Here is a 17,858-nt window from a genome sequence, read left to right as displayed (position 1 = left end):
CCTGTCAATGATGATAAGCGGACGGTGGGCCTTATACCATCGCGAAGTCTTGCCGCTGTTTAGGCTTCATTTGTCCTGAATAGTACGCACAACACACTCTAGCATATACACGAGAACTGTTTTTCGATATACGATACTGTTTTTCGAGGTGACTATCGGAGTGCAGACCACTTCGGCGATTCCCATAGTCGAAAAGAGCACGCGTGTTTGATAAGATAAGAGCACGAAATGAAATAAACAAAGAGAGCAAAGAAAGCGTGGGATCTGTCTTATCTCTTTAGACTCTCGAGTTATATCGGCGTCAGGCATATCCTACTCCAGTAACCGCGAGCGAGACGATGATGAGATCATCCCACGTCTCTCCACTTGCACTCTGACGACCCATTCCCGGTGCATAAGCATACGCGGCTGCGCGCTCTTTATGCTTAAAGCATTACAGCGTCTTCGAAGCGCTTCCTTTTGTTTGTTTTAGCGAAGCGACGGGAAAGATCAGACTTGAGCAATGCGTTGCTCGAGCGGATTACGAGTGCTTTCGACGGCGGTGTAGCGTCGCTTGCATGACAGTTTCGCAAGCATTCCGAGATCTTCCTGTCGTCACTCGTCAAGATGATGGGTGGGACGACCCTTCTGTGTGTGTTGGCTGGAGTTGTGTGGGTCTCAAGCCCAATGGATTGCGCGGCGAGACCAAACATCATCGTCATAGTGGCCGACGATTTGGTTTGTACACCCTTTTCTTGTTGATAGCCTACAGCAGACCCTCCGCGGTACTTTGTAGACAAACGTGTCATTGTGCTGAACTGAAGGGCGCGGGTTTGTTTTCCAGCAACGGTAGGTGCGTTTAGATGGCGATTAAACGAAGTAAGAGTCATTTCTCTATCGTATTGAAGTCCTATACAGAACACTCTGATCGACCCTTTCTGTCAGCCTTAGGTCGGCGGGCGTGTGCTTTTGTTGTATAGTGAACCGGCATCATAAAAGAATGCAACATTTTCCTGGGCATTCGCTTCGTTTCACAAACATTTCCCTCTTACGTACAGATATAACTTATTGGCGTGGTGTATGGTGCCTAAAGTACAAATTTTATTTAACACCTTTATTTAATGACCCTCGTATTCTGTGATTTACGGCACTTAGAAACGATGAGGTTACTTGTCTAGTTCGGAGGATGCTTCACAAAAAACGGTTCTCTACTTAACGCCATACTCAACTTTCTGCGGGAAAATGCAGGCAAGCGAATCTCCTGACGTTAACATATTCCTTTCGGCAACAATGTTTACGGCGAACTATTGCTCGAATTTTACGGAGGTGTTAACTGGAACCCGACAAGAACTACGCGAACTTCAACGTTATTTACAAACGCTGTTTTGAGTCTTTTCAATTGTAACACATTTACTTTCTTAGAATTCTATATCAATAATAAAGCTTTCATATATGTAAAACGAAAAGTCATGTGGGTTGCTAACATATACATACTTTCTTTGTTGGACCAGTCAGTAGCCACGTGGACTACTGGTGCAAGTACTTTGAACGCGTTCTCGGTAATTACGTCTTAATGAAACACATTTTTATTTGTTTTAACTGAGGCGTGCAAAAAGAGCTATATATGAATGCTCGATATCAATGGAACGAGAAAGCAGGCTCCACACGAAAACTTGCCTGCGCATGCCTAGGTATGTGTATAACCACGGTATAGTCTTGCACATGTGGTGGCTTATAGTGAAAGTTCACTGTTACGGCATTTCTTTATGATAAGGAATGTTTAGGAGCCTCGTATATCGATAACACTAAAAGCGCATGCGTCGTACTCGCTTGATTGAACGTCCATAAACGAATTCAATACCTGAACTGTCATCTCTCGTCTGGACCCACACGTGTGTAGGATTCACAGGTGGCGCTACCATACTGTGCGTGCGCAGGTAAATTGCTCCGCGTACTTCGTTTGTTTTTTGCAGTACGCCCTATTTGTAAACAGTCTGCGTGTGTATCGCATTGTTCGCTTCTTTTTTGTTCCATTTTCACTCACCTCGCCACGCTTTATGATGAATATTTATTTGTCAAGAGCTCAAGTTCTGTCGTTCTAAGGCATGTATAGTGTAGCATAAATATACAAAAATTCTCGGTTCATTCCTGTAGTACACGAGTCTACTCTCATAGAGCACATGTTATACGTCATTGCTTGAGTGAATATATCCTCATACGTATACTCACACAAACCGTCTGATGTCAGTTTCACCTCTGGGTGTTCACAAATGACAACTGCAGGGTTGGGGTGACGTCAGCTTCCACGGATCCCAACAAATCCGCACGCCCAATATCGACGCCCTGGCCGCGGACGGCATTGTGCTCGACAACCATTATGTGTCGCCCCTGTGCACACCATCCAGGGCGACGCTCCTCTCCGGCAGGCACCCAATTCACACGGGTGCGTATGGAGTTACCAACTCTTCAATGAAGAAAGTCGGGATGGTGACTGGGAATAGGTCTTGCGCTAACATAGAGGCCCTGCAGAATCCGTTTGCTTGCGAAATCTTCAAGACATATCCATTGTTTCCATCTTACATCTGCAAGACATATCATTGTTTCTTCAAGACATACCTTTGACCTATTCATTGTATACCTCCGGAACCTTTGAAGTGGTGCTTCAGCTGGCCACGTGATGTTTGCAACACTTCCTCTTGCTGCAGAATGTACTCGTGAAAGTTGCCGCATTTCACGCGAAAGTTTATTTATTATTTATTTATTTATACAATACTGCAGGCCACAAATGGGCCCAAGCAGGAGTGGGGGTGTTACAGAGCCGTTAGAACAATTATACAATCTTTGGCGAGGTAAAAACAATAAACAGGACAATACAAAATATTTTGAAAACACTGTAAAATATTAATACAAAATTTTACAAGTCAAACATTTGATCAATAGATTTCAGCACATTGTCAGATGAAAGAATTTTATGCGGGAGGTTATTCCAGTCGGTTATAGTGCGGGGAAAAAAAGAATACTTAAAATTGTTAGTGCGCGCTGTGATAGGCCAGAACTTTGCAAAATGGTAATACCTGGTGGGACGCGATGATAACGGAGTCAGGAAGGCCGATATTTTGAGTCTGATATTCCCGTGTGATAATTGGAAAAGAAATTTTAGCCTATTCGTTTTGCGTCGAGATTCCAAAGTAGGGATTTTATTCATCTGCATTAGTTCTGTCGGGGAGTCATAACGGCGGTATCGGTTGTAAATGAAGCAGACGGCTAATCTTTGGATTTTTTCGAGATTGTCAATGTCTTTTGTAGTATGTGGGTCCCAGACGATGCATGCGTATTCAAGGCATGGTCGTACTATTGAGTTATACGCAAGAAGCTTTATGTTCGCAGGCGAATTTTTCAGTTTATGTCTTAGTAAGCCTAGTTTTCGTCGTGCTGAGGCGCATACTTTAAGAATGTGGGAGGACCATGTTATATTACTAGTAATTGTAACGCCAAAATATTTAAAGCTATCAGTTCGCGAGATAGGAAGACCATTGATTGTGTACTGATGTTCATATGGTTGCTTTTTGTTAGTAATGCGCATAAATACGGTTTTCTCAGTATTTAGTTTCATGTCCCAAAGGTTGCACCAATTATTTATTGCGTCAAGGCTATCGTTTAAAATTTGCTGATCATTAGAAGAATTAATTGTGCTGGATAACAAACAGTCATCTGCAAATAATCGTATTTCAACGCCTTCTTTAACACATGATACTACATCGTTAATATAAATCAGGAAAAGTAATGGTCCCAGAACACTTCCCTGGGGCACGCCGGAGTTAACAGGAAGGAAGTCTGAATGAGAGCCATTTATATCTACAAATTGAACGCGTTCAAAATAAGGTGGCGAAAGCACCTCTCTACCACCGCTAGTCACTGAAACAATGTCCCATGCGTGTTATTCGTGCGAAGTTCGTGATCCAGAGCTTGAAGCGCACTCCCATTCATTCACATAAAAATTTTTAAGTGGACGGTCCAGAAAGAATCCGGAACATACCCCGAAAAGCACTCCGTGGGATTCGGGATGCTGTATAAAAAGCCGGGACACTCCCACGAAATAAAGGATCGTTAGAAGTCCTAAGTATGGTGCGTAGTCTCAATGAGAAAACTGTTTTATTGGAGCGCTCACTGCAGTTGTTTAGGCATGCATGGTCCTAAACAACCACAGGTAAGGACAACACGGCCATCCAGACATATTCTAGCGTTCACTGTGACATAGCCTAGAGCTACAAATGGGTGACCAGGAGTTGATTTATCGGTGCATGAAGTGAACACAGGTAATGCACAGAACGAAAACATATAGGACACACATTAAACGCCATGCGCTCAACGACGTGCGTTCTGTATTTGTTTTTTTTTTTTTTGCTTTGCGAAGTGCTTGTGTAGACGAAGTGCGCGTTTAAAGAAAAAATGTGACGTCGAAATTCTGGTTCAGTATGGCAGAGACGTTGCAGGTTCTGTGGAAAACACAGCTTTCACAAAATGAAAATACCACTAGAACTTTAAGCTTGAATGTTGCCTTTAGACTCAACTATGCAACGCCACTGTCATTTTTTAATACAAACTCAATGATGCCCCTGTGCACGCGGTACATGCTGTTGCGCATGCGCGATAATTTGTTGTCATTATTTACCGTATACTTTTCCGTTTTTTTTATGTGCTCCTGTCATTTAGTGCAGGACAGCAAATCATGCGCTTCGTAACTGATCGCTGGTTGTGCGTAACCAGAAAATTCACCGTCCGGGGGGAGGGGGGGGGGGTTAGTTATATGGGCGTGTATATGTATAGGGAAGTATAACTGAAAACTTCGGGGGGTAGTGGTACTCCCCTAGCCCTCCCCACGGCTACGCCTCTAGTTGTGTGGTATTTGAATATAAGAAAGCGGCATTCTTAGTTGAGCTAGTGAAAGAATCGCTGTGCACTGTATACGGTTTCACACATACTTTGTCCACATGTTTAAATTGACTTTGTCATGTTTGAAATTGATTCTTTTAATCTAAATATACGATAAACGCAAAAATTGCATATGAACAGGAAATAAATGCAAATAAACGCTGTTATGGTTAAGCAGAGATGATATCCTGCTGGATGCCCTGCATTTGAGAATGATTAAGACGTAGAAATTCAAAGAACAAATGAAAAACCAGAAGACCTCATCAATGTACTGCAAAATCATTAAGACCGTAGTAATCTGGTGCGTGAGCAGAAAGTTATTAGCTTGTGCTGGTCATAAAAACTTAGAATTCATTTGTAAATTTGAGCGATTAATCACAATATTTCCCCGCAAGGCTGCTTTGAGCCATATGTACAAATGTGAGTAGAGTCACTGCAACAACTATCGTTGCTAGGGCAGCTCGTACATGGTAGTGCCAGAACATCTATAGTAACTTTTCAGAAACAGCTGTCAGATAGATATCCGAAATGCCAGTGGTCGCCATGCCGAAGCCACGATAGAGAATCGCACGTTGTCGAAGATATTATCTACCGCAAAAATGCAGGGCAGACCAACACAATATTAAAAAATAGTCTTCTCAATCTCCTCAACAGTACTTAATTAAAGTGAAACTTTTACAAAGACTGGATCAAGTCAGAGTAATGAAGCATTCAGACCCCAATATTCCGGTGTTTCGAGGCAAGCGCTTAGTTATGACAAATGAACATGAGACCTGATATTTCTTCTTCAAAATACTGTATCGGCATTCCATCGTTGGGCTGTTAGAACACAATATACGGTTTCACTCGGTCTTGCTGTTCTTGCACTGCTTTCGTACAATATAAATGTTTGCGACGTCAATGAAATTGTGACCATTTGTACCCTCACATAGACATTCTCCTGATGACCTGCTTAGGAGTTCTTACTGCACATAAAGTCTATGGTACTCAACGATGACTTTGGATATTAGGTTGCACACATACGGCTTACTTGTGGTATACCAAGCTTTCAAGAAAGCATATGAGTTTACTTAAACTGCCCAGATATATTACCAGGTCACGGGATCTATATCCCGACTGCGGCTGCTGCATTTCCGATGGAGGCGGAAATGCTGTAGGCCCGTGTGCTCAGATTTGGGTGCACGTTAAAGAGCCCCAAGTGGTAGAAATTTTTGGAGCCCTACACTACGGCGTCTTTCATAATAATATGGTGGTTTTGGGACGTTTAATCCCACATATCAATCCATCGATCAAATATATTACCAGAAATTATGACCATATGTGCGCATGATGTAATTTTATGAGATTTCACAGAAGAAGAGAGCGATATGCAGGTCAATCGGACCATACTCCATAATTTTTAAGGGAGATATAAGCGATTGATGAAACACCAAAAAGCCATACCCACTATACTTGTATAAATAATGACGTTCGAAAGAGAAAAACTTGCCAGGAGAAAGTTTTGAAGAACGAATACAGTATATTCAAGCTTCTTGAGGCAGATAGTGCGCCTACCCGATGAAGCCTAAATGCATATCATTATTGAAGGTTATGTTAAAAAAACGGTCAAGTCATGTATAAGTGGTTTGACTAAATTAGCAATTAAAGTAAGAGTGAATGACGTGCCTCATCTTGTTTTCAGGGCTGCAGCACAATGTAATCTATTCAGCGATGCCATACGCTTTCCCTCTCCATTTTAAGCTGATGCCCGAATATTTCAAGGCACTGGGATATGAATCGCACGCTGTGGGAAAGGTAAGCTATATGCTTTTTAGAGCTTCACTCTGTCGTTAAACGTGTTGGCAAAGACAGCGAACACTGATGCGGCTCATGGAGACTCCAGACACAGTATCTCACCATCTGGTGATGTTGAATAGAGTGAGTGTTCCAATAAGTATTGAGTTAGTACTGAGTTATGGTCTACTGAGTTGCTTTACAAAGCGCTGACAAAAGCTTCCTCATAAAAGTAGTCATGACGTGCTATTTTTATTCATTAATAGATGGACAATACACTAAGAGATACCTAACAAGAACAATAAACAAACGTAACGCTAAAGCCCGAGGGAGTGAAAATGATTCCGCCCATCTTGGGTTCAGAAATCTGTCACAGATCTTCTATTATATTGTCACGGGGTCGTGACGCAGATGAAGGGAGCAGGCTGGGTGTTCAGGTTAAACTGCTTATTGAGTCGAACTTGTGGCCACGTGAAAAAAGAAAAGTCACATTACAGCAGCGCACTGGCACTGATAGCGGCGAGCACAGCGTCGGCCGTCGATCAACTGACAAGTGGCGAAGCGCGTCGCTATTTGTACATGTGCCATCAAATATTCCAGCCTTAACAAAGGTCTTCGCGCATGCTCTGGAAAAAGCTCGAGTGTTCGCGTCTTGCGCGCAACCTGAAACAGATTGATCTACATTAACCATGAGCCTTCTAGAACAATGAGGCGCAGCTTTGCGCTGAGCATTCCAAACAGGATTTGTGGGTGAAAACCAAATACCCGTGACACACGGGAAAAAGTAAATTACTTTGTAGTAAACCCATTTGTTCGCCAAAAGAGACCATTTGCAGATAGGAGTTGTGCCCATGAGACACGGCACCAGACACAGCAACTGCCGCTGCCAACGCAGTGGTAGTGACGTCATACGGGCGTTTGAGAGTATACGCCTTCTCGGGCCGAAAAGTAGATGCGGGATCCGCTTTACCAAAAAAAGAATCTTTGCCGGAAAGGAGTTACTTCTTTGTCGTGTGTCACTGCGCCCGTATAGGCCTTTCGAGAAGACGTCCTTTTATCTAAAGGACTTTAGGGTGCCCTTGTCTCACGGGTATAAATGATAAACGCGCGTGGCAATATTATAGGCGTTCAAGTAAGTGACCCAGCATTACGTGCACGGGCCAGGCTAAACCTCTAGTCACGGTGACGTAGGATACGCATGTACTGCACGTACTCCGACAACGCTTTGTCGATTCGGGAAATGTGACAGATTTCTTTCTCTCTGTGTCTGACTAAGTGGCATTTAGGTCACATGACTAGGAACCACACACCGACACGCCGGGGCTTCGATTCCTTCTACGGCTACTACAGCGGTCACCATGGCTACACGGATCACTCAGCCTTCGAGGTAACCAGGTATTTGTAAGAACAACCCTAGCCTATCTGTAATCTAGTTTTTGTGAGATTGTATGTGAAGGTGAATACAGAGTCCACCCTAAATATAACAGACACGTTCACTGCACGCTCTTTTTGATATACCGGTATCCTTACTGGGCTCCTGTTAGGAGTACATGGACGATCCGAAGGATCAATGGACAGGCTGGGGTTTGGACCTTTGGCACAATCTCGAAGCTGACAGATCCAAGTCGGGAAATTACACCACGCAACTGTTCACGGAGAAGGCGATTGAAATATTGAAGAATCGGGACCGTAGTAAGGTGAGAATCGTGCTGAACGAAAACTGTGAGATGCGACTGTGACATATATTTTGCGTCGCCCCTGTGTATGACATATTGTGATACCTAACTGAATAACTGTTATAGTGTCGCGTATATGCACAATTGATTGATTCATTGAAAACGCCCGGCTTAGTTTTTTTTCTCGTTGAGATAGAAGTAGTTTTCAGTGGGCACGAGGAACAAGTATAATTCAGTAATGGACGGCCCTCGTTCTTTCTTCAATATTTCGGGAGTATTTTATTTCGTTTAAGTAAGCAACATGATGCTGTTCCTACCTTGCACTTAACCGGAAACAGCGGCATCGTAACACGATCTGAACTGTTAAGCTACCTCGTATGAACTTAGCTTGCAATAGCGCGGCACATAAGAAAAAAGAAAAAAGATGACACAGAAGTCAAGAAAAGTAGGCGCTCGTATATACCTCGTGTGTATTTAATGCTCGTTCTTTGGCAAGAAACGACCATAGACTCCGCCGACGGTTTTTGAAACTCGAAGACATGTATGGCTATTTGCCTTTCAACAATAAGGTTCGTCAATGAAGTTGTGTAGCTGAGTAAGCGCTGTCCTGTCTACTTCATCTTGTCGAAGTATTATGGCGCTAAATATTTTTTCTAAATGATCTGTTAAAACAGTACTTTGTGAGAAGATGGTGCTTGGCTAGAAAAAAAAAGATAGGATTTCCACCGGCAGCCTTTTCCAAGCGACAGTTCCAAAACACTGAAGTCAGATCACATGTGCATGTGCAGGTAGAACTAATTTAGGCTTTATTTATTCTTCTGGACTTACAATCACTTGTCTTCTAGCCATTATTTTTGTACCTCGCTCACCTGGCCGTTCACGTGGGGAACTTCTATGCACTCTTCGAGGCACCGGACAGATATATCGAGTTGAACAGACACATCGAGAACAGCAAGAGACGACATTTTGCTGGTTAGTGCGTGGGAACAAACGTTTTCACACTACCGTTAAATCGACCTCCTTAACCATTGCCACTGGAGTGAAAAATCAACAGTTTCTCCTCTGTGCAGCAATGTTGTCTGCGTTGGACGATTCTATTGGCCAGTTAATGGAAGCGCTCAACGCCACAGACGCGATTCAGGATACCATCATTGCTCTGACGACGGACAACGGCGCGGCATCGGGGGGCATTGACAGCAGCGCCGGATCCAACTGGCCCCTTCGTGGTACGAAGGCGAACCACTGGGAAGGAGGAGTGCGGGGAATAGCTCTCCTTTGGAGCCCCATGATACGCCAGCCCAGGGTGTCTCGCCAGCTGATGCACGTATCTGATTGGCTACCCACGCTCTACTCCGCAGCTGGTAAGGTAAAGACGGTTTCAAAATTGCAAGCGTTGTACGCCCCCCCCCCCCCCCCCCAAAAAAAAAAAACTTCCGGTCACTTCATTTACGAGCTTCTAACGCCGAAACTGACAGCACGTTTTCAAGTTTTTTCCAAGGGTAAGGAAATTCTCTCTGTAGTTTTTCAGATAAAAAGAAAGTGTGCGAAGTTCAAGAAATCTCTTCTAAATTTTTGTGTAGCTGAAAAGAACATTTATTTGAATATATTTTGCCAAATGAGGGAAGAAAAGTGTAGAAAACAAGCGACCTTCTGGCCCAGATGTCATTAAGGGCCTGTGTTTGCATACAATGAAAGAGTACGTCACTACCAGTATGCTTTTCTGCGCAGGTTTTCTTTTTCACAGGACGGCTTTTTGCTCTCGCATAGTAGAGTACCAAGTATTCTAAATTGTGAAACACTTATTCTAAAAGAAATCTAGGTGTCGACCTGTGCCCCTATGGCAGTCGCTGTTGATGAATATATACACATATGGGCTATATACAATACAGAGATGTCAGCAGTGTTGTCACGCAAGCTGAACGACAAACGCAAAAAAAAATACACAACAAAGATGGTGGTTACAGTGATGCGCCTTGTGAATGTCCGCTGGATTTATTCGGTTGTGTCTAATAAGCGAGACCCTCGACAGGTGGTCGCCTTAATTTGTTCATTCGTCAAGTGGGTCTTGTCTAGGCACACTTCATGCCTCAAGGTAGCGTGCGATGGTCAGCAGCCACTTTGTGAAGATGTCATGTGCCGCATGCGAAGGACCCGTGGCAAAACGAATGTTTTAGATTCGCCACCGTGGCTACATGTGGAGCTAGCCAACACTGCCAGCTAGTGTGCCTCGATGCTACTCCTTTCCCACCACTCCGCGCTGTGTGGCGACATCCGCTGTTGGTACGCCCGCCAGTGAAGCGCCCATTCTTTCGCTCACGCCTCACGCGCGTGTCGATACGAGTTGGAATACAGCGCAGCCCTGCGCCCAGTGGTAAAGTCCCTGAAAAAAAAATGGCAGCATATCCACGGAATGAATGATAGAGAGTGGGGCGAAGCATTCGTCCGTCAATTCGTCCTCGCTTCCGTCCGTCCATGCGTCCATCTGTGTGACTGTCCATGCGTCCATCCGCCCGTGCGTGCGTGCGTCTGTTCGTGCGTCCGTCTCTGCGTTCGTTCATGCATCCGCCCCTGCGTCCGTTCATGCGTCCATCCATGCGTCTGTCTGTGTGTCCGTTCGTCCATCTATTCAACACTCCAAGTAACACCATCTCACATCTTTTCATCATATTGTTACGTGGAAAACAACAGTAGTCGGTCTACAGCCTCAGCGCAGCTGACCGACAACGTCCACTTCTTCACTCTCAGTCTGATGCACCTTTCTTGGGTATGTCCCACTATGCCCTGTTTCAGTCAGCTTAAATCACGTAACACGACCCCCGGCGGCAATAGCGCCGACCCGGCGAGTTTACGGGGCCACAGCAGGAGCAGTGTGGTAACGCTTGAGCCTTGATACGTGGACGATGTCCCTTGACAGCAGAGCAGAAGAGGTTGATGGATTATCAGGGACAATTTCATGAGTAGTGTCGGTCACTTGTCTAAGCACGCGGTATGGGCCTGTGAAACGAGAGAGAAGTTTTTCTGAAAGGCCTGCATGTCGTGTAGGGGACCAAAGAAGAACGAGGGAACCTGTTGGAAAGTGTTCGTCGCGATGCCGCTCGTCGTAACGATGCTTCTGTGAGTCTTGGGACGCCATTAATCTGCTGCGGGCAAGCTGACGAGCATGGTCAGTTCGGGTAATAGCGTCGCGTGCATATTCAGAAGTAGACTGCGCAGCGGCTGGTAGGAAGGTATCCAACGGCAATGTTGGTTCGCGTCCAAACAGAAGGTAAAATGGCGAGTACCCAGCAGTGTCATGCCGGGAGGAATAGTATGCGAACGTCACGTAGGGTAGTGCAAGGTCCCAATCACGATGGTCGGCCGAGACGTATTTCGATAGCGTGTCTGTCAGGGTGCGGTTTAAACTTCTGTAAGCCCGTTTATCTGGGGATGGTACGATGTCGTGAGCTTATGTTGGGTGGAGCAGGAACGCAGGATATCGTCAACCACTTTCGAAAGGAACGTACGGCCTCGGTCTGTCAGCAGTTGACGAGGGGCTCCGTGCACTAAAATGAGATCACGTAGTAGAAAATCAGCGACGTCTGTAGCGCAGCTTGTTGGCATGGCTCGCGTAACTGCGTAACGGGTCGCGTAATCCATAGCCACCGCGACCCACTTGTTTCCGCAGGCGGATGCTGGGAAGGGACCGAGAAGGTCCAAACCAACACGGAAGAATGGCTCCGATGGGATGTCGATGGGCTGAAGATATCCAGAAGGGAGTCCCGACGGCTTTTTGCGACGCTGGCAAATTTCACAGGCGTTGACATAACGACGTACAGAGCGTGAAAGGCCAGGCCAGTAGAAGCGGCGGCGCACACGGTCATATGTGCGAGAGACACCAAGGTGACCGGCGGTTGGCGAGTCATGGAGCTCGCGTAGGACTGTGGAGCGCAGGTGCTTTGGTATTACCAGAAGTAGGTCGTGACCATTGGGCGATAAATTACGCCGATATAAGGTGCGGTCCTTTAAGGTAAACATGCAAACAGAAGCGTCTTGCGGTGAAGATTCGAGCTGTTGTATTAGGCGGCTGATATCCGGATCGCGACGCTGCTCGTCCCCGAGATGAAGCAGCTGGGAGATGGAGAGGACGCAACCCACATAATCAGTGCTCGTAGGATAGCAGTCGGCCACAGGGTAGCGTGACAGACAATCCACATCTTTGTGCAGTTTTCCTGATTTATACACTACGGTGTAACAATACTCCTGGAGGCGGAGTGCCCAGCGGGCGAGACGACCTGTGGGATCTTTGAGGGAGGCGAGCCAGCAAAGAGCGTGGTGGTCGGTGAGAACTATAAATGGTCGGCCATATAAGTAAGGGCAAAATTTCGCGACTGCCCACACCAGCGCTAGGCATTCGCGCTCTGTGATGGAATAATTACGCTCCGAGGGGGACAGCAGCCTGCTGGCATAAGCTATCACGCGATGCTGCCCAGGTTGTCGCTGAGCCAACACAGCGCCTATTCTGTAACCGCTGGCATCGGTGCGGACTTCGGTCGGTGCAGTAGGGTCGAAGTCAGCCAGCACAGGAGAAGAAGTGAGCAAAGTGGCCAGGTCGGAGAATGCTGCTGCTTGCGAGGGACCCCAGGTAAACGTCTCATCTGGTTTGAGTAAATCTGTTAGGGGCCGAGCGATTTCCGCGAAGTTCTTGATGAACCGCCGAAAATAGGAGCAGAGCCCCACAAAGCTGCGGACATCTTTGGCAGTTTTTGGCACAGGAAAGCCCTTCACAGCTCGAACTTTTTCTGGGTCAGGCTGTACGCCGTAAGCGTCAACAATATGTCCAAATATTGTAATGCGACGGCGACCAAACCGGCACTTGGATGAATTCAGCTGAAGGCCGGCGAGACGGAAGACATCAAGAATTTTCGACAGTCTCTCACGGTGCGCTTCAAAAGTGGGAGCAAACATGATCACGTCATCCAGATAACAAAGACACGTACCACTTGAATCCATGGAGCAGGGAGTCCATCATTCGTTCAAAGGTGGCGGGGGCATTACATAGGCCGAAAGGCATGACTGAATTGGTGGAGGCCATCGGGTGTTACAAAAGCCGTCTTCTTTCGGTCCATGGGGTCCACAGCAATCTGCCAATAACCAGAACGAAGATCGATGGAAAAAAAGTAGGCGGCACTATGGAGGCAATCAAGGGCGTCGTCAATGCGGGGTAGAGGGTATGCGTCTTTCTTGGTGATGTTGTTAAGGTGGCGATAGTCCACACAAAATCGCCACGATCCGTCCTTCTTTTTAACTAATACCACCGGGGATGCCCGGGGACTGGAGGATGGTTCAATAATGTCCTTCGCTAGCATCTTGTTCACCTCCTTCTGAATTATGCTCCGCTCAAAAGCAGACACTCTCTAGGGACGGTGGTGAACAGGGTTGGCATCACCTGTGTGTATGCGATGCTGGACAAAGGACGTCTGCCCAAGAGGTCGGTCGCCAAAATTGAAAATATCCTGGTAGGCCTCGAGAAGATGTTGTAGGGCTTCAACTTGCGGAGCCGGAAGATCAGTGGCGATCATGTCTACAATTTGACGGCTGCCCAAATGTGTTGCGAGTGATGTGCGCTGCGGTGAAACAAGGGTGTCTAAGGCAAGCACTTCAATTTTTGAATCGAGCAACGGACACAGGTGGGCCACGGAAATGCCTTGTGGAAGCACATGATTCATGTAGCCGAAATTTACAAGTGGTAGACAAGTTTTGTTATCCGTGATGCTGAGCACCGTATAGGGCACTGCAACATTGTGAGCAAGGAGTACGTCGGTGAGAGGCGTAGCGTAATAGTCACCGTCGGGCACAGCTGGTGAGCACAGAAAATCGACATACGTCACAGTTTTGGAGGGCAGGTGAACAAAGTCGCTGCATTGTAATCGGCATGTAGGTTGGTATGGGGTGTCACTGATTTGTGGCAGCTCTAGGTGGAGCACACCAGTGGAGCAATCAATCAGAGCAGAATTGGCGGCAAGAAAATCAAGGCCTAGTATGAGGTCGTGGGGACATGTTGCAAGCACGGTAAAAAGGACGACCACTTGATGACCGGCTACGGTAAGTTGAGCTGTGCACATACCGACGACAGGGACTGTTGCGCCATCTGCAACTTGGATGACACTGGTCAAGGGGGGTGTAAGGACCTTCTTCATGCGACGACGAAAACGCGAACTCATAATACAGACGTGAGCGCCCGTATCTATCAAAGCTTCAACAGGTGTGTCATCAACATATACTTCTAGGGTGTTCCGGTTCAAACGTAAGGGCAACAGAGGATTTTTGGGTAAGGTCAACAGGGCAGCTTCACCTCCAGAAGCTGCGCAGCCTAGTTTTCCGGGGACATACGGCGGTTAAACGATGGCGAGGGAGAGCGGCGACGCGTATTCGAACGAGAAGGGCGGCTTTGAGGCGGTGGCGACGACGGGACAGGGTGGCCGTAGTCCGCAAGGGCAGTGAATGCTGTGGACTCAGTGCGGGTCGAATAACGGTGGTTTGGTGGGCGGAATGAGTTTCTGTAAGTGGGGTACGAGCCAGAAGACATAGATGGCCATTGGCTGCGGCAGTAACGAGCGATGTGTCCTGTGCGACCACAGCGGAAGCAGATTGGCTTATCATCAGCTGTTCGCCATTCAGACGGGTTACCGGTTCGAATAGAGTACGGGCGGCGATGTCTCAAGTCCACAGAAGCTATCGAGGGACCAGTATTATCCAGGGTAGGTGCAGTAGACAGGATACCAAGGTTAGCGAATTCCTGGCGGACAACAGCCTGGATCAAGGTGACAGCGGGTGTTGAGGCGTCTGGCAACGTCGGTTTGTTGGCAGCCGGGTAAGCGGCCTCGAGTTCACGTCGAACGATGCGCGTCACGTGTTCGGTCGTAGACGGATGACAAGGAGTGGCTTCGCAAGACGACGTTGCCGCGGTGTTAGGTAGGCGCTGAAACTGCTGCAAAATGCGTCGACTCTTCGCCTGCTCGACACGGCGGCACTCTTTGATCACGGCGTCGATGGTCGTTACGTTGGTAAATACAAGCAGGCTGAACGCATCGTCGGCGATTCCTTTTAAAACTTGCGAAATATTCTCGGCCTCAGTCATGTTGGGATCCGCCCTTTGACACAACGCTAAGACGTCTTCAATATAAGTCAAGTAGGGCTCAGTGGACGTCTGTGGACGTACGGCCAATTGCTTTCGGGCATCAAGCTGTTGACCGAACGGGTTGCCAAAGAGGTCGCGGAGCTGTTGTTTAAACATTTCCCAGCTTGTGATTTCGTGCTCATGGGTCTCAAACCAGATGTGAGGGGTCTTGTCAAGATAGAAAATGACATTCGCAAGCATAACGGTTGGGTCCCAGCCATATTGCTTGCTGACGCGCTCGTACATACTGAGCCACTTGTCCACATTCGCGTTTTGCTCTCCAGTAAAGGTACCGGGATCACGGGGTTGCGTTAGGGCGACGTACCGGGTTGCTGTCGTTGCTGAGGTAGGTGGCGAAGCCGTATCCTCACCCGGAGCCATGGTAGCAGACTTAAGGAGGCGTCCACTGCGTAGCTACGTTGTCAGAAGAGTACCCAGCACCTCCACCAAAATGTTACGTGGGAAATAACAGTAGTCAGTCTACAGCCTCAGCTGACCGACAACGTCCACTTCCTCACTGTCAGTCTGAGGCACCTTTCTTGGGTATGTCCCAATATGCCCTGTTTCAGTCAGCTTAAATCACGTAACATTATATTCCCCATATAGAAGCACCGACATCCAGCGGACATTCTGAGGACTAAACGAGAGGTGGCACACGCACACGTTTTTACGGCTTGCGCTTCGGGTCTTCCCACCTTTAACCACCTCGAGTTCATGGTATATACTAGTTCACTGTATTCATGGCACTGCGGCGCAACGCTCGCTAGACCTTTCTAAAACTAAGGAGGTTACACCCAGCGAGTATAACGTAGCAACCCTTTCTTGTCAGATAGTGCTCAATGTACATGCCAATAGCTGCTAATGGGGATCGCAGCGTGCGAGTTAACTAAAAGCCGAATGCTCCTGTCTCTAATTCCCTATTAGCAGCCATTGCCATGTACATTGAGCACTATTTTTTGTTGTTCAACAACGCACAGAAGAAATCTCTCACCGGCACCACCTTGGAGGTCAAAATATTATACTTGTTACACACTACAACGGCTACGAGGGACAAACAGGTGCCGTTATAAGGAGCTTCGCCCCTAAAAATTGTTCCCGTGTCTGCATGTTAATCTGCAAATGTCGAAAGACGATAGTCTTGCGTGTGGAGAAAGTGAATAGTTTATTTGATGTTCTGCGCAAGAAAATCGGTAAACGGTATTCTGGAGGCGCTGCGTTAGAGTGCCTCGAGCGTGCAATGGAGGCGAACGAGCACATCGTCACGGCACACGTGAGACATGAGCGCCATCTGGCAGTTTTCTTGGAAAACGAAACGCGTGGCTCTTACATGGGTGTGCGCCCCCGTCTCAGAGGTGATAAGGTGTAGAACGCAAGGCGGTGGGTCGGTGCCACCACCGTCTCGTCTTAGCAAAGCGTTGGAAACAGTCAGCTTTTCGTGCAAGCGTTGCATGGTCAGCGCAGCGTGATAAGAGCTACAGTCCTTAAAATTACTTATGTATGCCTTTTCCAGTAAGAGACGCACATGCGGAATATGTAAGTGTTGTTGTGGTGCCCCAGACATGCGCAATAATTGCTTTTTCATTGACAATTGCATAAGTATGAACGCTAAATCTAGAGCAACATTGGTGGGCGCTGCGGATGGGGTCGGCCGTTTCAAGTATCCGGTGCCGTTAGGAGAGGAGAAACAGGCAAATGTACAGACAGACAGACAGACAGACAGACAGACAGACAGACCAAAATTTTTGCGTCGATTGTCCCCAAGAAGGACTATGATCTTTAAAAACTGAAGTAGCGCCAACCACACTCCTTCGCCTCTACCTCCTCTCCCAGCAACCACAGCAGCGCCTCTAGAGTGTCCACCAGGAAACTATGAGCACGAATGCACGCGTGCACCCTGGATGTGCCAGACGCTTGGGCTGCACGGGCACTGCTGAGCCGTGTGTTCACCGAGTGGCCGTGCCTCGGGTATGCTGAAAGGGTACGCCGGTGGCGTCAGTTCATGGAGCGCGCGTTCGGGAATGTGGACAAAGAATATGGCGTTTGCGATACCTTCACAAAAGCTATGCACGCGAGGGGAGAGGAGCTTGCACATTAACACGAATGGTGCTGCATTAGTTTTTTTCAGGGAATTCACTCTGTGGCCGGGGAGGAGTAGCGTGGTCATAACTGAACTTGTGAACAGCGAAACTTGAATTTAGTTACAGTGTAAGTATGGAAGCGAAGAAACAAGGATAGAAACAAGGAAAGCGTAGAAACGTGCCCAAGTTTCCACGCTTCATAGCATAAAGTCACTATTCGCAGGAATTACGTGTACATATTGTTACGGGGGGGGAGAGAATGAA

At 47.1% G+C, this 17,858-nt stretch overlaps 1 protein-coding gene across 2 annotated transcripts in view; it reads left to right on the top strand.

The window, feature by feature from the left end:
* The first annotated feature begins 400 nt into the window (after window positions 1-400).
* The window catches only part of LOC119164532 (arylsulfatase B-like), a 31,003-nt gene continuing 13,545 nt past the window's right edge, over window positions 401-17,858 (top strand). Inside the window, exons 1-7 of one of the 2 annotated variants that reach the window (XM_075872008.1) lie at window positions 406-717; window positions 2,263-2,422; window positions 6,593-6,705; window positions 7,961-8,071; window positions 8,229-8,381; window positions 9,206-9,332; window positions 9,431-9,721. In XM_075872008.1, the coding sequence (XP_075728123.1) occupies window positions 607-717; window positions 2,263-2,422; window positions 6,593-6,705; window positions 7,961-8,071; window positions 8,229-8,381; window positions 9,206-9,332; window positions 9,431-9,721 (1,066 nt within the window). In that variant the 5' untranslated portion in view covers window positions 406-606. Of the gene's footprint in view, window positions 718-2,262; window positions 2,423-6,592; window positions 6,706-7,960; window positions 8,072-8,228; window positions 8,382-9,205; window positions 9,333-9,430; window positions 9,722-17,858 lie in introns of both variants that reach the window. The other variant, XM_075872009.1, reaches the window with a different exon arrangement.

This window comes from Rhipicephalus microplus, chromosome 8 (assembly GCF_043290135.1).
Source record: "Rhipicephalus microplus isolate Deutch F79 chromosome 8, USDA_Rmic, whole genome shotgun sequence".
NCBI lineage: Eukaryota > Metazoa > Arthropoda > Arachnida > Ixodida > Ixodidae > Rhipicephalus > Rhipicephalus microplus.
Note: the sequence above shows the minus strand (reverse complement) of the source record. Positions and strands in the feature narration are given on the sequence as shown.